Here is a 20,790-nt window from a genome sequence, read left to right as displayed (position 1 = left end):
AGGGAGCCTCTCAGGAGAAGGGAATGACCTTCTGGTGTTAGTACAGTTTATCTTATTTCTGTTTTATCATTCCAAGAATTATTTATCAGATGAATAGTCTGTTGTAGTGATTCAAGTTGAATTGTCATCGTAATACTTATGCAATGATATTCAGCTTCCCTTATCTGTTATATTCTTTATTTATTAATATGAGTAATCCTTGCTGCTGTTAAGGAGTCGATAGGAAGGTAGGTTAGGCTCATAAGGAGGGGTCCTAACAGCAGATCTTACCATGACTAAAAAGACAGCCGTCAAGAAGCCATTCCATTCACTTCACATCTCTACAAGGTTCCCCCAATCTAAATATCTAGCAGCCCATGCACCTTTCATTTAACTATCTTTTCATTATATTCTTAAATTTCCTTGAATTTTTGGACTTCCCAACACGCTCAAAATTCAAGGTCAGATATACACATACCTGACCATCAGATCTGTCTAAAACTAGACATCAACCCCTCAACTCTAGTGATCTTAAATCCTAGTTTGACCCCATTCTGACAATCCAATTCAAAGATATAAATATTTCGTTGAATTTTCATACTCCCAAACCTCCCCCCCCCCCCAACAACAAAAAAAAAAAAAGGGGGATGAAGGAAAGAAACTCCATATCTTTCAACTTAGACATCCAAACCCAACCAAACTTAGAGAATCATATCCTCTTATCAATACCTACGACCCCTCCAAATTTCAGCACATGCTCACATCCATAGAACCTGGTTTCCCATTTCAATGAATTTATCCCACATCATCCATGCAATGGGCTAAGTATCCTTGATACCCAATACAGAACTCAAGAGTGCATAACTTTTGACCATAGGGCCTAAACCTAACCCTTTTCCCCTAGAACTAAATCTTGCCACCCCATTCGACTTGGTCCTATTAAAAAATGTTGTAGTACTGGTCCTCATTCATTTGAGGATACGTCAGAGGCATACAACATGCACCAAACTTGGATCCAAGACTTTTACATCCTAGCCTCCTTGCCTAAGCAATGAGCCAAGCAAAACAAGAGGAGTTGAAGAAACAAGTGGGCAAATTACTAAAGAATTATTATTATTTTAAATCAATGAGAGTGCTTGAGTTCTTGTGGTGCCCTAAGTAGAAAACAGGAATGAAGACCTTCAGCCATGGAAGGAGGTAGTTGCTGGAAAAGAAGATGAAGCAGAAGAAGAGAGCTTGAGTTCTTGCAGTTCCCCAATCAGAAAAGAGGGATGAAGATGAAGTCATTCAGCCAAGGAAGGAGTTAGTTGTTGGGAAAGAAGATAAAGAAGAAGAAGAAGAGAAAAGGAATGATCTAGAGAGAATCATGAATCCATGTGATTCAAATAGATATCTCTAGGAATTTGAAGGGTCTTCCTAGAGAGGTAAGAAAGATAAAAGCAAGAAAAGCCATATAGAATTTAACACGTCTTATGATAGAAATGTGACACAAGTAACCCACTTCTATAACTTTTAACACTCCCCCCAAAGTTGGATAGTGTCATGCATTCCTAGCTTGCATAGAATAGTTTGGAAGAAGACTGACGTAACCACGGTTTTAGGGTTTCAAGGTGTGTAACCATCCCCTTAAAATCAGAGTTACTCTAGGATCCTTTTCTTTGTGAACCAGCAAATAATGAACCAAACTTGGGAAGTAAAGATTTTAACAAACCTAGATGGGATGGGTCTGATGGTGAAACTCAGGGTGGTTAGGGTTTTGGGATAAGTTTGAATTAACAAAAACCTAGATGGGTTGATAGAAATTGAAAGGAAATAAAGTTAGGGTTTTAATAAAGAAATATCGGATGTGTTCAGGTTTTGAAAAACCCAAATTGGATGATGTATGTATATGGAACCTAAAGGGAATTTTGGGGGCCTAGCAGTTGGGAATGGGAGGGTCTAGGGATGACGTGGGTTGATCTTGGTTAAGTTTCTTGGGATCTTGATAAGGTTTCTTGGATTCTCGGATGGTTCTTTGGATCTTGCCTCTCTTGATTTTTCCTTTCTCCCCTAATTTAACCCAGGGTCTGGGTTAGCCTTTCAAGAGCTCTCAATTAGAACCAACAGCAAAGTAGGGTTTAAACCCTTTCTGTTTGGGTGCAAACCTCAACGGACAGCAGCTGTTTTTGCTCAAAATACCATGCAGATGCAGGTAACTCCTTGCTGTACTTGAGTTTCAGATCTGGGAATGGGTTTAGGCTTAGGTACAAGTGGGTTTAGGGCTTGGGAAGGGTGATACCAAGGTTCGGCTGCTGCTGTTTTGGAATTCCAGAGCTGAATATGTAAGTTAAGGGCTTAAAGAATGCTGCTGTAGGGTTTCAATTATGCTTTGGATGGGGCTGTTAGATGTTTAATAATTTCAGGTCAATCTAATAAGTTCAGGTCAGTCCTAGATGGATATGGATGTGTTTGAAGTGTCCTAACGGGTTTGGGATTCTTGGATTTGATTGGGACTGGGATTGAGTGCAGGAAAAGGGGTGGGGATGCTAATTGAAAAAAGGTTTAGGATTTGGTTAAGGGGTTTGGGAGTTATCAGAGTTTCAGTGGAACTAGGGTCAAGGTTAGACTAGGTTTGGGTTGGTCTGGATGATGTAACCAGCCAGAGACAGCCCAGGAGGGGAGTTTGCAACAATCCCAGAGGAGGCCGAACCAATACAGGGGGATTTTGGTCATTATCCACCCCTGCTTCAAGCCTATTTAGTTTGAACAGTTGCAGCTATTTTGTGGAGTCCTTCTCTACTTTTCTTTTGTTAATTGGAGTTTCAGTTTATGAGTTATCTAAGAGTTTTAGTTTGAGTAGAAGTTCTTTAATTAATTAGCGATGGGTTTCTAAGTTATCAAATAGGAATCCTAATTAGGAGTTAGTTGGGTTTTCTTTAAGAGTTCAAGTAGGAGTCTTACTATTTTATCTATAAATACAAGTCTGAGGTTGTAATTCAATTCAGTTTTTGATGCATGAAATTATGAGAATTGAGACAAGGAAGTGCACTACCATGCTTCACGGTTGAGAAGCCCTGCGGCAGCAAGTAAAGTCATCCTCCTCTCCAAGATTCTGAACAGAAACCTTCTATCACCAGTAAGTCCCACTACAGCCCTTCCCCCACCCCTATTCTTCCTCTCCTAACCTTCGGATCTTTACCCCAAATCCTGCCGTGTTTCTCTAACTCCTGAAATCCCATCGCAGAAGAACCCAGCCCTTCCCACCTATGCCGCAAGCTTTCTTGCCCTTCTTTTCCTTTACCTAGAATCCCTCTACCCATTCCCAGCAACCTAACAAACCCCAAATCTTTTCACTTTATCCTTTGGTAAGTTTGGGTATCCCTAAACGCAAAATTAGCCAAATCCATCCCATCTTTTTGATTGTTAAACCCTAACCCATCCCAAACTCATCCCATGACTAATCCATTCCCCAAATCCCTTACCCATGGCCTACCCAATTTTGATATAGATTCCATCTGGTGTGATTTCTTGTTGTTGGTTCTAGTTAAAGAAAGGTCCTGGCACATAACTTGTATCCCCGGGTTACATCACAGTGATGCGAACCCAATTCTAGGGTTAGGGTTTCCAGAATAATCTTTCCTAAAATTAAGGATTCGCCAAGAATCTCTATGTGATGAATTTTTAGTTATCCAAAATTTAATATGGGATGCAAGGGAAATTGGGTTCCTAAATAGAAATGGGGTTGAGAAGGGATTTTATAATAAATACGGCTTTTAAGGGAAAAATTAGAAAAAACTATGGAGGGAAAGCAATTCAAGGAGTTGAAGATCTTCGGCAATATCTCTTCTTCTTTCTTTCTGTCATTTTCTCTTTCTTTTCTTCTTTCTTTGCCTTTTCTTATATTTTTTCTGTTTTTCGGCTCTTTTTAGGTTGCCGCAAGTCAAAGAGGGTGGAAGGGGTGTTGCTGGGTCTGAGGGAGGAGGAGGGTCCTACGGTGATCGCAGGAAGGGGCAGGTCTTTTGGAAGGTTCGCAAGGAGTGGGAGTGGAACTGAGTTTATCGTGGGGGGGCTGGGATGCTTGCTGCCAGGCTGTGGCAGCACGGGAATGGGGTGGGGGCACTTGCGCAGGATAAGGAAGGTGGGGAAGGGTTAGGTTGTTGCTGTAATTACAAGGGAAGGGGAGGGAGAGGGCTGCGATGGTGAGGAGGGGAATTCATAGGGCTTGCGATGAGGAACAAGGCCAAGGGGAGGGGTGCAATGGAGGGAGAACAGAGGGGAAGGGGCTGGGGCTGATTTGTTGAAACTGCTCAAGATGAGTGAGAGAGAGAGAGAGAGAGAGAGAGAGAGAGAGAGAGAGAGAGAGAGCTGCTGATTTGTTGGAGAGAGGCTGCTACAATTGAATCCAGAAACTATATCATCGAGGTTTTCCCAAAGAGAACCCCAACTTGTTTCCGACAAGCAGCCTTTATTCAATGCAGAGCAAAGTTTACAATCATAGGCTGGCTTTTTTGTAGCCTTACATTAAAAAACAAGAACTCAACTCAGATCGGGAGACTCCATCTTGACTCAATTAACACTTGGAGAACAACTTAACTAGGGTTTCCTTTATAAGTTAGGATTCCCTTTTACAATTAATTAACAACCACCTAAATAAAATATAGAAATAAAGACTAACTTATCTATAAGAATCCTCTTTAAAGAAAGACTCCTTACCTAAGTAAATCATAGCCCCTAATAAAGACAAATTCTAATTAAAATATTAAAATAAAAACTCTAAATATAGGAACTTAAAAGAGTCTTATCTTATCTACAACTAATGGAAACCAACTCAATCGCAACTCAAATAAGAAATTTAAAATGGATTGGGACTACTCTAATAAAGCTAGAATTCTGGAATTTAGATTCCAGCAGTAAAAGAGAGCCTAAAATGTCCAAAATACCGCTATAATAGGGTCCAGCCAGCTTGCTAGGGTGGGCCTTGGGGGCCACTTTAGGTTTCAGCTAGGGTGGGCCAATCTATGTTCACATCACAAGGGTTGGGCTGAAACTAGGAGGGAAGGTCACCAAGTTAGAGGAATGATGTTCCTAAGATTTGGAACAGATCAAACAGTTAGATTTTAATAGACCTGACCATGAATTTATTGCAGCAAAATTTGAGAAAAATAGAAAAGGGGTGACAACGGCTACGGGCGTCAAATCGGCCCAAACCTGCCCTGAGCCCGGCCCGATTCCAACCTGATTTATTCAACCTGAGGGGCAGGCTTACAAAATAATCAGCCCTGCGGGTTGGGGTTCAGGATTAGCCTTGGGGCCAATTCGGCCTGGCCAAACCCGACCTTGTATTACTCTAATTTAATTATAATTATTCTTAAAATATAAATTGGCTTCAAACAAATTGAGTATCCCTTTACTTTTCTTTTTGGGTAAGTAACAATCAAGTATCTTTCTTTTGTTGACAAGTTAAGAGTCAAGTATCCCACTAACCCTAAATATCTAAATATATTACCACAAATTTCACATTCCCACATCAATAATGGTGTATGCTCTTCAACTCCATCCCCCAAGTTGTTGCTCAATGGACTCCTCTCTCCCCTAAGTCTTAGATCTTCACTTTTCCAATCAATCATGGTGTAATATTGTGGAAGGCTTCAAGTAAGTAGTAAATAAAGGAGATCTCGTTTTCTTTCAGTTAATCTTTGCTTCATTCTGTATGTTGTGCATAATCCCAACCCCAAACCTACCAAATCACAATCTTCTGGCTTTCTTTCAATTAAACAGTAACACTTAAACATTGCTTTGTTCAATAAAAAGAGTTTTACAGTGTTCAATTATTAAACAAGTAAATGAGTTTTATCATGTTAAATAATTAAATTAACACTTCGGATAAGAAGCGATTAAAATTGGGGTCAAGGTCAAGGTAAATTAGGGCCTACCGTTCCCCTGTCATGGTTAATCAAGGCGGGTCGAGCTTAGAGAAACCCTAAAGGGTCAGGTTGGGTTGGGGATTTTCAAACCCTGACAGGGTAGGGTAAGTCTTGGGTTTCAACTTTAGTCTTCAGGGTAGGGTTAGCATTCAATGCTGGCCCGACCCAACCCGCTGCTAACACCCCCCTAATAAGGGCATTAGGGTTTGGGAGGGTGGCTGGGGTTGAACTTACTTGATGGGGAAGAAGGACACTTGAAGGCTGCAGGAATTAGAAAATTTCTTGATCTGCCACAAGCTTTAAGAAGATGAAGAAAAATTGCACAAAATTTTTAAATTTCGTTGTGGCCCCAAGAAGACCACAACTCCATTCCCTCAAATTCAAATTCAACATACCCAATAATTGAAGAGAGGGGGGGAGGGAGGGCTTTATAGCCTCACACCCTAAGCAACTTGACTAAAACTCAAACTGGGAACCTTATCCATAAAGAATTCCCTTTACAAAACATGGTGGGAGATCTCACGAGATATCTTGCTTTTTCAAATAAGCGAGACGAGATGGAGATCGAGAGCAGAGAGATGGGATATCTCGCTCGAGATCTCACCATATCTTGCTATATCTTGCCAGAAGTCTCAATTTTTGCCCTTTTTGCGGATTTCAGCTAGATTTTCACTTGAAAGTTGAAACTACTCTTAGCACATCTACAACATCGAAGGAAGATCAATCATTCTCTGCTTGTCTTGTGAACTTATGATTTAATGACTTATATAGAACTTTTAATAGTTGTATAATTTTATTATTCCATTCTTGAAAATTGAGATTGTGATATTCATATGGATGGAATTTTGATGACAATTAGGTTATTTGATGCATTACACTTGTTTTTCATTTATGTGCCTTAAAGGTTCTATACTACAGGTTGTATAACCTTGCATTTCCTAATCCTACAATATTTCGGTTTCACACTATGGGTAGACTTAGAAACCGTACTTAGGGTAGTTTTCTAACAAATCCAATGACACCGATGTGTTCAAAAGGCCTTAAATAGGCTGAATACCAAGTTTCAGCTCAATTGGGACCCTAAAACCCACCGAGATGGGCCACCGAGTTGACGCCCAAAAATCGCATATCTTGACCAAGATATTGTCGAGATGGTTGAACTCGAGAGCGAGATCTTCTACCGTGTTACAAAGGACTAAACTAATCAATAAATAAACAACTCTTAACAAAACCCCAATTGGACCCTTACATAAAACAACTTCAAGGAAATAAATTACTAACTCTAAGGAGTCCTTTTTAAATGTTGGACTCTAAAATGAGAATCTCACATAGAATGGGACTATATCATAATTCATACTTCACAAAATTATAACCCAAACAAGAAAACAAATATAGATCTATGACCCTTGGATTGAGGGGGTTCCATCTAGACCCTTCTTAAACCCTAAAAGGGCTGGAAAATGATCAAAGTACCCCTGGGGTTTTAGCCAGCTTTGGTATGGGCCTTTAGCATCTAGTTTTTAGGCAATTATAGGGGAGCTCAACCTTGTTCACATCATGTCCTCTTTCTTACTTTCTTTCCCTCTTTCTCCTCCTTTTTTTTCTAGTTTTTTTTTTAAGGGCTACCGCAAGATCCAAGAAAGGGGAAAAGGGACGGTGGGTTGCAGGGTTTAGGAGGGTTCTTTTGTTTTTTTGGTTGGGGGGGGGGGGGGAAGAGGGATGGAGGAGTGGGCCTAGGGCTGCCGCAGGGCAAGGGATTCAGGCATGTGCTTATTAGACATTGCGATAACTTAAAGTTTTATTTTTAACATGCGTCTTTTTCTTTTAGATTCCAATTCAAGAATCTGGATTATGTGGGTGGGATCCTAGCTTGTTATGGAATCCTACTTAGTGTTAGTCTTTTGGTAGGCTATAAATAAGTATTATCCATTGTAATTCCTTAAGCCTGCATTGAATAAAGATTGAATATTGTTTGTGGGAAACAGGTCCTGGTTCTTTTTGGGAGGGTCACAGTGGATTTTATGAGTCTTGATTCAATTTACAGCAACCGTTCTTCAGCAAACCGGCAAGCAATCATCCATTACAGCAGCATCCCTCTTCTGTCAAGCTGCAACCTGACCAAGAATCCCGCTCCTTCCCTCCTTGCACAAGCATCCCCATCCCACTCCTTCCTCTGTCCCACTTCTTTCCCCCTTTTCTTGAACCTGCAGCAGCATAGGAACCCAAGAAAACCCCATCACAGGCGTTGTTGAAGGTCGCAGAATTTTCTACAATTCTTGTTTCCCCTCCCTTCTCATGACAGCAGCCAACCCCCCCCCCACCGGGAGGTATTCCTTGCAATAGCCTTACGTCCCCCTCTATTCTGGGCCTTTTTTCTTCTTCCTTCTTTTTTTTCTCTTCCCCCCCCCCTTCCTGGTTTTTGCAGCAGAGTTCTAGAAAAGAAAATACAGAAAAGAAAGCAGGAAAAAAAGGAGAAAAGAAACGAAAGAAGAGTAAGAAAAGAAGAAAGAAAATAAAGAATCGCAAGATTTTCCCCACCCCATTTCTTCCAATTGCAAGTCTCATCTTCCCTCCCTTTCCCACTAGATCCCCTCATTCCCCCCATTTCCTTATCCAAGATATTTCCCTTCCCCTCCTTGTGTAAGTTGATTGCACCCTATTACATCCCAATTCAGGATACCATATAACAGCCGACATCCTTCCATCCAACTCCAAATTATTTAACTAAACTAATTCCCTCCCATTTCCCTTTTGGAGTATCCCAAACCCTTTGCATACCACAGACCTCCCTTCCCTTCCCTTCCCAAATAATTTTGATAAAACCCTAATTTCTTCCTTTTCCAAATTATTTCACCCCACATCATTATGATAAACCCATACCCTACCCATAACATCCACATTTGGTCCTTATTCAACAATATTATCCTTCCTACCTAGATCTCATAATTACTTTTCTGGTCCAAAAAAAAGATTATCCTAGGCAAACCCTTTAATTTTAGGGAATCCATTCTAGAAACCCTAATCCTAAAATTGGGTTCAAATCAGAAAAACTTCCTAAATCTGTTGTGGCCCTCCCAATAAGACAACATTGTTTGCCTCCAAGGTAGAAACTCTATTCATCAATCCAGCTCTTCTTCACAATGAGGTAAGGCGGGCTATATACAGCCTTGCACTTGGAAGTTGGAACAATTTATGAAGGATTTGGGGAGAACTGAGAAAAATAATTGTCATCTACCTTTCGATTGCGACTACAAGACAAGTTAAATTCTATTTGTCAAGGGAACTTGTCAGTTGCAGAATCTATGGAACAATTTGACTCTCTTCTCGTACAGGAATTCGAGAGAGGGAGATCCAAATCTTGTCACATTTCAGATTGGCCTAAAATCAATAGGGCCATTGGCATTGAGGATGTAGAGAATGTTCGGGATTGTTTTTGAAAAAGTCCTACATGCGACAGAATTATTGGCATCCAACAGTAAAAGGTTTGGATACCAAGATGGGGAGGTTAGGCGAAATTTTCCAGCGCCAAAACCTACTACAACAACCCCTACTCAACCCACATTTCCTACCCGACAAGATAAGGGCAAGGCTCCTATGACCGGTGGCAGCCAAGCACAATGTTTTTCATTGTCAAGAGGTTGGACATTTGATGCTAAATATTGCCCACACTGTCAAAAGATTAATGCTGTTGTTGAGATTGAGAAGTAAACAGAGGAAGAAGATCATGATTGATGCTAATAGATGTGATGCTTATGGCATTCATATAGTAAGCTACATCTTGGTGGCTGAAACCCAAAGGAGAGGACTGGCAGCGCAATTTTATCTTTTACAACCGTGTGAAGTCTGGAGATAATAACGCTTTGGTGATAGTTGATAGTGGGACCTGCGTCAACGTTACTTCAGACACCTCTGTGAAGAAAGCAAGCTTGAAGATGGAGAAGCACCCTCAACCATATCAGGTATCCTTGTTGAATGGGAATACTCTGGAGGTAAATCAACGGTGTTCCGTACCATTGAAGCTCCATCGATATGAGAAAGAGGTATGGTGTGATGTAATCCCCATGCATCTTACGGATGTTTTGTTTGGTCGACCGTGGATGTATGATAATGATGTTATGGCCGGAGGGAAGAAAAACCGGTATGTATTCAAGTTCAAAGGTCTTCACACTGACCTCCACCCAGTCAATGTCCCAGCTGAAATGTGTCAGGGAGGTCCTCGAGGACCAACCAAAAGAGGACCATTGAAGCACAAAAGTTGTTGTCCATACTGCAAAAGATGCTGTTGGTTGTTCCTCACAAGGAGTTCATTCACACTAGCCATGATACAGGGCTGGTATTGGCTCTTGTTACAAGGGAAGTTATCCCTCCACCTAAGGTGACATTCCCTCCACCAATCAAAGAGTTACTTTTTGATTTTTTCTGATATGGTTCTTGATGAATTGCCTAATGAGCTGCCTCCTATGCGCAATATTCAACATGCCATTGATTTGGTACCGGGTTCGGTGTTACCAAACCTACCGACTTATCACCTTAGCCCAACAGAGCACAACGAACTCAAAAGACAAGTGAATGAGTTGCTACATAAAGGATTCATTAAGGAGAGGTTAAGTCCATGTGTTGTACCAGCATTACTCACTCCAAGAAGGATATCTCATGGTACATGTGTGTGGACAATAGAGCAGTCAATAAGATTACAGTCAAGTATAGGTTTCCTATACCACGGCTTGATGGCATGTTAGATATGCTATCTGGGGCTAAGATCTTTTCTAAATTGGATCTTAGAAGTGGCTATCATCATATTCGTATTCGGCTTGGATACAAGTGGAAGACTGCCTTCAAGACCAAGGATGGACTATTCGAATGGAAAGTCATGCCTTTTGGTCTGACGAATGCACCTAGCACATTCATGAGGGTGATGACACACGTACTCCGTCCTTTTATTGGTTGATTTTTTGTCGTATACTTTGATGACATATTGATGACATAAGCATCCACACGATCACATCGATCATCTACGGTAAGTCTTGAGGGTGCTTTGCCATGAGAAGTTATATATCAATCTCAAGAAATGCTCCTTTATGCTGCGAAAGGTTGTGTTCCTTGGTTTTATTGTCACATCACAAGGGGTTGTGGCTGATCCAAAGAAGATAGAAAGTATAACAGATTGGGATACACCAAAGACAATCACCAAGGTTCGTAGTTTTCATGGACTTGCATCATTTTATGGGAGATTCATTCGAAACTTTAGTGCAGTCATGGCACCTATTACTGAGTGTTTGAAGCAAGGCAAAGGTGAGTTTAAGTGGCAGCAGTGGCAACCAAAGCCTTTCATCTGATCAAGCAAAAGATGACAGAGGCTTCAATACTTTGCTTGCCAGATTTTGACCATATATTTGAGGTAGCAACTGATGCCTTACATATTGGTCTAGAAGGTGTATTGATGCAAGGAGGGCACCCATTGCTTTCTATAGCGAGAAACTCAATGATGCCAAGTGATGCTATTTGACATATGATCTAGAGCTCTATGCTGTTGTCTAGGCGTTATACCATTGGAGACAATATCTCATCGGCAAAGAGTTCATTCTCCATATCGATCATGAGGCCCTCAAGTATTTACATTCACAAAAGTTGATCAGCAACAGGCACGCTAAATGGGTTGCTTATCTAGAAGAATTTGCCTTCGCAATGAAGTACAAAGCATGAAAGGAGAATACAATGGCTGATGCATTGAGCCGAAAAGTACTTACTCTTAGCACATTCTCAGCACATGCAGTTAGCATTGATCAGATACGTTATGAGTTTGCATCTGACGAAGATTTCAACATGCCATACAAGGAGTTACAGCAAGGCAGGCAAAATCATAAATACTCACTTCTTATCAATGGGTATTTGTTTTTGGGAACTTAGTTATGCATTTCAAATTCTTCCCTACAACATACAATATACAAGAGCTGCATGACGGAGATTTGGGAGGTCATTTTGATAGGGATAAGATCATCATACAAGTCACCGATCGGTATTATTGGCCTCATATTGCAAAGGATGTTGATAATGTAATCAAGAGATGCAGAGTCTGTCAGCTAGCCAAGGGAACCAAGCAAAATATAGGTTTGTACTCACCATTACCAGTTCCTCATGCACCTTAGATTGATATTAGTATGGATTTCATACTTGGGCTACCCTCAACAAAAGAGTGATACAACTCCATCATGGTTGTGGTTGACCGATTCTCAAAGATGGCTCACTTTATACCATGTCGCAAGACTTTTGAGGCATCTCACATTCCAAAGATATTCTTTAAGGAGGTTCTACGACTATATGGGTTACCATGTAACATTGTCTAAGATCGTGACGTCAAGTTCATGAGCAACTTTTGGAAGACATTGTGGCTGAAAACTAACACAAAGTTATAGTTTTCAACAGCATTCCATCCACAAAACTGACGGGCAAACAGAGGTGGTGAATCGAAGCTTGGGAAACTTACTGAGGTGCTTGGTTCGTGATTATGAGAAGACATGGTCATCCATACTCAACATAGTTGAGTTTGCTTACAACTACTCAGTTAATCGTACGACAGGTTGTACTCCATTTGAGATTCTACTTGGAGTTCAACCCCGACGGCCTATAGACCTCATCCCACTACCACCACAAGCACGTGTGAGTATTGAGGTTGACGAGTTTATGTGCCATATCAAGAGGTACATGTTGATGTTTGCCAAAGAATAGCTCTCAACAATGATGTCTACAAGGCTACAACAGATCATCATCGACAATATGTGGAGTTTCAACTGGGAGACATGGTGATGGTTCGCGTCAATCCAAAAAGGTTCCAACATGGGGTCAACAACAAACTCCATCCAAAGAAGATGGGTCCATACAAGGTGTTGAAACACATTGGACCAAATGCTTATGTACTCGAGCTACCAAAAGAAATGAACATAAACAATGTCTTCAACGTGGCTAACGTACATCTTTATGTAAGACACCACTCTAATGATGGAGACACTGAACAAATGTTGAGGCTGCCCCAACTCCAGCCACCAATCACCGACATCATTGAGGAGGTTTTGGATGACTCTTACAAAACTACTTGTCGTGGCACTGAATATCATGCTTTCCTCGTCAAATGGAAGAATCATCCACGACATGATAGTACTTGGATTCATGCTAACGATTTCAAGAAACTCGATCCCGATTTGTATGAACATTACATGTCATTCATTCATTCGTCGAAGACGAATGTTTTCATGCCATGGGGAGTTGATGCAGAATTGAAGACATATTTAAGAAAGAAAAAGCCCATTGGACCAGGCCCATCAAAGGCCTAAAGCTATCACCCAAATCAGCCCATGACTTTCATGGGCTAAAATTGTTTTAGTGGGTTAAAGTTAGCCACATATTTTGATCTCCATGGTCTAGACCTAAGCCCAAGTCTAGTTCTTGAAAAGTCAATAAAAGGGGTTGTGCTTTGAAAATAAAAGAACTCACTGTCAAAGGAGTTTTCTTTTGTCAAGTGTTAGATAATAGTTGAGTTATTAATAGGTAAGTGGTGTTAGCTAGTAGTTGGAAGTTACTATTAATGTTTATGTCTCTTTAGAATGCTATATAAAGAGACTTATGTAAGAGGTGAGGACACAACTCATCAATTGAAATCAAATTGCTTCTCTATGGAGAATCCTTGTGTTTGATCAAGGTAGGTTGGTGTTCAATCCACCTTGCAGTGTGAAACCCGGGTGTTACATTGTTATTCTCAATTCCCTCCTATTGTCCTTACAATTTCTTCATCATAGTTCTGCCCTTGTTTTGAAGATCTATTCAGCCCGTACTGTTATGCTATTATCCTTATAATATCACTCTAGTTTCAGCCCTCTTTTACATCTAAATTCTGTTTTATCTTAAGTCTATCAAATCTGAACTTGATTCCCTGTGAAAGATCCTATTTGGCTATTGTTTTGATCAATCAAATACAGTAGTAGGAATCCTTTATAGACTAGGATCCCCTTTAAATCTCAACATATAACAACCCTAAAAAGAATAACCTTAAAGATAAATCAACTTGTAAAATTGTAAGAAATTATGCAAAAGGAATCCAACGTTAAAATGGAATTCAATTGGGGCTCCAACTCTAACTAGGACTCCCAATACTGACTCAAATAAAATTTAATATTAGATTTGGACTTACAAAAATTATAATACAAAATTACTGGACTGAATTAATAATCAAAAGGAATGAGAAAATGACCAAACCAACCCTGGTAGGGTTCAGCCAGCCCATCTGATGCACCAATGGGTTTTGGGTCTAGGGCCAAATTTGCCGGTTCAGGCACCCCGGGGGGTGCAGACATCTGCTACACGGTCACCACAAAGGGAGCAAAAATGTCATATATATAGACTGATAAGCCCCTAATATCCAACGTATACAAGGGAAGTGATAGGAGGGAGTATGCAACATTACCTACGGCTGTTACAGGGGATCTGAATATAGAGAATACAAATGGCAGCCTCCCAATGGACAGCAGCAAACACCCTGCTGTGAACAGAGGAGCAGAAGAGACAGCCAGGTGGCAAGACTTGATTGAGTGAATGTGTAGGAGTTTGTTATGTGGCAGAGTTGGTTAGAATGGAAGGGGGCTACGTAAGGAGAGGGGAGGGAGAGAGAAAGGTAGGAGAAAATAGGAGAAACAAGCTGTGCTTGTGGGAGAGGGAAGACCTCTCGGGGAAGCTCTGGGTGTGCAGAGGTTCTGGTTATCAGGGGAGTGGAGCTGTTCTTGTCATCTAGTCTTTTCTTTATTTCATAAGTTCTCATCAGTTAGTAGTATCAGTTGGAATTAGTATTAGTCTGGATTCAGCAAGCTATATCTTCACTATTATTTTGCTGTTTTACTGGTTCTGTTACAACATATGAACATCTACATTGCTATCAGTGATCTTCATGATAGGATTCAAAGCTGATTAGATCTGGGTCCTATCAACTTGGTATCAGAGCATTAACGTTCCCAGGGAGTTGAGATGACAGTGTCTCTGTTTTCAGGAAAGAACGAGCGCAGGTATGGTTGATGGAAGTTGAGCTCTTTTGTTGGCAACATCAGATTGAGCAAGAACATTGGCTCGCAGTAGCTCTCAATCATGTGGAAGATGACGTGCTCGATTGGGTCTACCAAAGAGGCTGGCCGAAACTAGATTGGGAGAGCTTCACGGAGGCCTTAAGAATGGACTTCGGTGAAAAGAAGACGTTGGATTCAAGCTCGGTTGCAAACACCCATCAGATGGAAATCGATGCTGAGGAACACGATGAAGAATCCAAAGTTTATGCTGAGAATTGCCGGGAAATGAAGCCTAGCAGCCCAAGAATGAGACAGCCGGTGGTGACTCAGAGTTTTCCGTGCCAAGCTTGGAGAAGAGAGAAGCAGAGAGGGAGAGGAGCAGGCATCAATACCTACCAGACTAAAGCAGCAGCAGCGATAAAACTTCCCGCTCGATCAACGATCTGCGAAGAGAAGAGGAATCGAGGGAAGCCAAGATCACATGGCGGCAGACTTCAGGCGACGATGTGTTCCGTTCGCAGGAAAGGAAGAAGAAGACGATGGAGAGTTAGGGTTAGTGGAGTTGGTTCGGTTCGCATCAAACCGGTTCGTGAGTTTCATCCAAACCAATTGGGCCAAAAACCGTATTTCTTGGGCCACGTTCAGCTATGTTTTGACTCACACATTGGGCCCAAACAAACCCAATACAACGATTGGACTGCTAGACCCCCAAAGAAACCACCTTGGGCCCAACCTATTTCTTTAAACCCCAGCCCATTTTATTCCATTAGCCCAATACCCAACCTATATTCCTTCACCCACATTTTTAAGTGCTTCGGCCTAGACCCAAACCCATCCTATCTCATTAGCCTAAGTTCTGGCCCATATTTCTTAACCCATGGACTTAAGCAGTTAGGTTTAACCGACCCAAAATTAACACTTTCGGCTCGGCCCACTGTATTAACAAGCCCAGCGCAGTCCTTTTATAAGATAACCAGCCTATACTATTCGTCCCATGGGTTTACATACTTAAGCCCCACCACTTCAATGGATCCAATATGGGCCTGGCCCATTTCGTTACAAGAAAACCCATTCCCTCTCATTTCCATTCCGGGCTTAAACATTCTAAACCAATCAACAAATCAGACTCAAACCAGTCTGAACCAAGCCCTTACCGAACCAGCGGACGGAACCACAAGTGGAGGAAATGATCGTCTTCAACCTTGCAAAATCGAGACGGAAACCAGGCAGCAGAACTGGATTTGCAGCGTTGCGATGGGTGTGGGGTTCGTTGCCAGCGACAGCATCTTCAAGACCGATTGTTTCACTGCAAGCTGTAATGCTATTTCCCCAGTCGTTTTGCAGAAATGTTTTGGGGCTTTCACACAGAGGACTGCTCACAGGTGTCGGACGACAGCCGCAAGGAGGGTGCTCGTAAGGCGATCACGCAAGGACCCAAGGCTTCTCACTCGGTTGAGAGGACAAGGTGCTGGGGCCGCTGTGCTCGACGGAACAAGAACCACCGATATGCAGGCATCTGCTTTGAGAGTCACGGTTTGTCATCTGCAGGACATGCACACCAAACTCATTCAATCACCCTGTCAAAACACGAAGGAACTCATCATCCCGGAAGTTTTGGAGATCTTGAAAAGCTACAACACAGCCAAAGTTAGATTTGGTTCTCGTTACAATATCAAATCCTCAATCAGAAGAGCTATCTTTGAGTGCCCTTTTCTCGGTGGTGATATCAAGAACTGTGATGGTGTAGATCTCTGCACATGGACTAGTGCCAGCATCAGAAGCATCAATAATCTTCGCACTTCCTTGCATACCTTCCGTCAGTCTACAGGATGCAGTGGGGAAATCATTATTTCTGGAACTTGCGAACTTACTTTGGAGCCAAATCTTATATCAACAACAGTTGTAGTATTAGTCTATGATGGACCAGAGGTTTCTCCAGAAAATAGTTTTCTGTCCAGATTAGCTCTGCATTTTCCATTCATTTTTTCTCCATGGGATAGAGACCACCCAAAAGCAAGCTTATTCTGAAGAACTTGACACTGTATCAAGCGACAAATATGATAAAATTTCTGCTTCCAGAGGAGCTGTTCTGAAAAGGGAACATATTATTAGCTGGAATATCGGACCAGGATTCTACATTGCCGAAGAATGGGTCAAAGGAAGGGCCTGCATTTCATTGCTTCTTCTTCAGGTCTACAGAACAGGGGTGCTATCGGGTGAAAGTCCTTCATACACATATGGATGCTCAATTCCTTACAGCAGGTGTTGTGATCTCCTCTCTGTATGGAATTTCAAACCATTTGCAATTGGGATCGGTAAGCTGACAAAGAGGGCTGGTCAAGATGCTGAACTAGCATGGTTATGTGGCAAGCATGTGAAACTCAAGTTTCAAATTTTCCCGCACCTTTGAGGACAAGGTGAAACTTAAGGGGGGAAGTGTTGACAAGCCCCTAATATCCAACGTATACAAGGGAAGCGATAGGAGGGAGTATGCAACATTACCTACGGCTGTTACAGGGGATCTGAATATAGAGAATACAAATGGCAGCCTCCCAATGGACAGCAGCAAACACCCTGCTGTGAACAGAGGAGCAGAAGAGACAGCCAGGTGGCAAGACTTGATTGAGTGAATGTGTAGGAGTTTGTTATGCGTCAGAGTTGGTTAGAATGGAAGGGGCTACGTAAGGAGAGGGGAGGGAGAGAGAAAGGTAGGAGAAAATAGGAGAAACAAGCTGTGCTTGTGGGAGAGGGAAGACCTCTCGGGGAAGCTCTGGGTGTGCAGAGGTTCTGGTTATCAGGGGAGTGGAGCTGTTCTTGCCATCTAGTCTTTTCTTTATTTCATAAGTTCTCATCAGTTAGTAGTATCAGTTGGCATTAGTATTAGTCTGGATTCAGCAAGCTATATCTTCACTATTATTTTTCTGTTTTACTGGTTCTGTTACAAGGAATGAACATCTACATTGCTATCAGTGATCTTCATGATAGGATTCAAAGCTGATTAGATCTGGGTCCTATCATAGACCTTCTAAAGTTCCTAATGTGACCCATAAAAGGACTCCTAATTACTCTGAAGGACTCAAGGAAGTAAAAAAAATTGAAACATAATTCTTTAGCCATTAAGTATATCCCTAATCCAAACCAAAAACTGAATTTAACCACTAATCCAGTATGCTAACATTACGCCACATTACAGGCTCATATGCAGGCCCATTACTTCAATAACCCAAAAACAAGAAACCTAAGATCTACAGAACCCACCCATGGGGCCCTACTAAAGTATTCTAACCCCCAATTGGCCTATTTGGAAAAATCTTAACTGTAGCATGCAATGAATCCACTCCAACACCTTAGGTTGTCTAGATGCCATGACATCTATAAAATCACCTTCAACCAAGCTTCCAACCATCCATTTGCAATAACAATTTCTAAGACACATAATTGCAAAGTCACTCTCTCCAAATGGGAAAGAATAGTAGACCAAGCACAGGATGGAATCCAGAGCTACAACCAATAGAATTCTGCGGGGGAAGAATCCAAGTGTGAAAAACTACAAACTGCAGAAGCTACTAGATTCCAATGTTTAATGAAGTATTCAATAGACGTCCTCCAAAAAGAATGAAAAGTAGGCAAGTAGCAGCCAAAAATCCATGCTCAACATGATGAGCTGAATTGACTGTTCCCTTAAGCATCAGTTGTGTATTGTTTTCTGCCTTTCAACAATGGAAATCACAAGCCAAGCAACCGGTAAAAAAGGAATATTGGATTAGGAATCAAGTAACTTACCGAAAAGAACAGAAAGACAGGGCAGTCACCTTTTCTCTCCTTAGCTTCACGATAAGCAGCATCCAGTTTTCTGTTCCCATTTGGTGTGCTGGCCCAGACACCATATTTAATACTCTTGTGGACATTATCCTCACTGTACGATTTGATAATGAAGAACTTGGCATCCCCATACACAGTCACAAAATCTGGACAATTGTAGGACTCACTATGGGTGTCAACTTTAGAAATGCTGTTCTTGCCACAATCAACAGAAGAACCATGTTCAGCAGTGACCTCGCTCTTCAGCTTAGAAGCTCTTGGACCTCGGTTCTGCTCATCATGGATATCAAGTGTTTCATTACATACACATATGGATCCAGTTCTCCTTCCCCGCCGTCTGCCCTTCTCAATCGCCATCCAGCTCCGGGAATTTGTTTCTAAACTGGAAAGAGATCCACCCCCAAAACTAGAGCCTTGATAAATTCCACCATTAGGATACCCTCTGGCATATGAGCTGGAACCGGATCCAAATCTATATAATGGTCCTTGCTGTTGATGAGTCTACAAATGAGAAAAGTAACTCAGAAAGTCAATTTTTTTTAATAATAATAAAAAATAAATAAATAAAAAACACTCTATCTAAAGCCTTGTCATAGCATAGCATATATCACAAGGATAAAAGCAAATTTAACCAATTTCTATACAGAATAGTTAGAATAGCCCACCACATTATAAACAAGTGTAATTCACAAGATGCTTCTCAGACTGGCATATCAGTGCATCTAGGCAATCTTTGGCATAATTTATATTTATGACCTATTTATGAAAAATCAACTATGATAAAGGGTTATGGAAGAAAACAATAGTTTGTTTGCTTATTATTAGACAGTATGTAATATAAGAAGTAATTGTTTCGTACAGTTTGGTGAAAAATAGTATATTGAATTATTGGTCAGGCTTTGGGTTGGCTTTGGTTTACCCTGTGTACATGTGCATGGTTCAAGGACTTGCAGGATATCGCCACCACCTCTATTTTTGAGACCTCAAGGTGAGACCTCATGCAAGTTGATCAATGATGTAAACCGGATACAAAGTCACCCAAAGAAGGCCCAGAGAGGTTACAAATACCTTGCGGCCCTGCCAGCAACCCAAGCAATTTTGGCCAACTTAGGGGAATTTTGGTCATTTTGCGTAACCTAATCCAACCTAATTTGACCTAGCCCAAATCATAATTTTGTCAGCAGTCCAAGTCTACCTTTATTTTGTTATTTTGAGTCAGCCTTTGTTAAGTCATGAAAGAGTCCCAGTCTAGTTACAGTCCTAATTAGAGAAGGATTCCTTTTGTTGGATCCAGTATGTTAGTAGAATTCCACATCTTTCTTTCTTTTCTTTCTCTTCTTCTTCTTCTTCTTCTTTTTTTTTTTTTTTTTTTTTTTTTTTTTTTTTTTTGAATTTGGTTTGAGTTATTAAAGAGTCCTAGTTAGGTTAGGAGTGCCAATAAAAAGAGATTCCCTTAGTTACAGTAGACTTCTCACAGCGAGTCCTTATCTACAATTCTAGGATGAGTTATGACAGAGTTGTTTGAATTTGAGTCGTTGGTCCAAGTAGAAATCCTAGGTTGATTTACTTTCTATGTTTGAGTCCTAGTATGAGTTCCTTCAATGTAAGGCCATAAACAAAGCCCCATACTTGTAAACAATTCAGATCTGATGAATAATAAAGTTGAGATTGAAGGTGCAAGGAGTGGTCATGGGTTTTCCCTAAGCGAGAAGACTAGCAGCTGTGTTTTTAATTTTCTGCAATTTGAAGTTCTTCATATCTCCCATTCCCTTCTTCAAGTACAAAAAGAACCCCATCTCTGAGCCAACTCTTCTTCTTCCATCTCTTTCCATTTGCAGTCTTCTGTTCACCTTTGACCTTCCCCCTTGCCTACAGCAACATTTTCCCCCCCCCCCCCCCCCAAAAAAAAAGAAAAAGAAAAAGAGATCTCATATTCCTTTTTTCCCTCTCAATTTTCTGGAATTCAACATCAGATCTATGAGCATTTCACTGTTAGATTTGTCCCAAATCTTAGGCACCTCATTCCCCCAACCCTAGTGACC

General features: G+C 41.1%; 1 protein-coding gene across 2 annotated transcripts in view; it reads right to left on the bottom strand.

Moving 5' to 3' along the window:
* Positions 1–20,790, bottom strand: part of LOC149018750 (YTH domain-containing protein ECT4-like) — a 55,569-nt gene that overhangs the window by 11,931 nt on the left and 22,848 nt on the right. For both annotated transcript variants that reach the window (XM_089152905.1, XM_089152906.1), the window contains exon 6: positions 18,710–19,249. In XM_089152905.1, coding sequence (XP_089009031.1) covers positions 18,710–19,249 — 540 coding nt within the window. The remainder of the gene's footprint in view (positions 1–18,709; positions 19,250–20,790) is intronic.

The sequence above is a fragment of the Hakea prostrata genome, chromosome 4 (assembly GCF_041222555.1).
Source record: "Hakea prostrata isolate BN-2017 chromosome 4, UWA_Hpros_2, whole genome shotgun sequence".
Classification (NCBI taxonomy): Eukaryota; Viridiplantae; Streptophyta; class Magnoliopsida; order Proteales; family Proteaceae; genus Hakea; species Hakea prostrata.
This window is presented reverse-complemented; position numbering and strand designations above follow the sequence as displayed.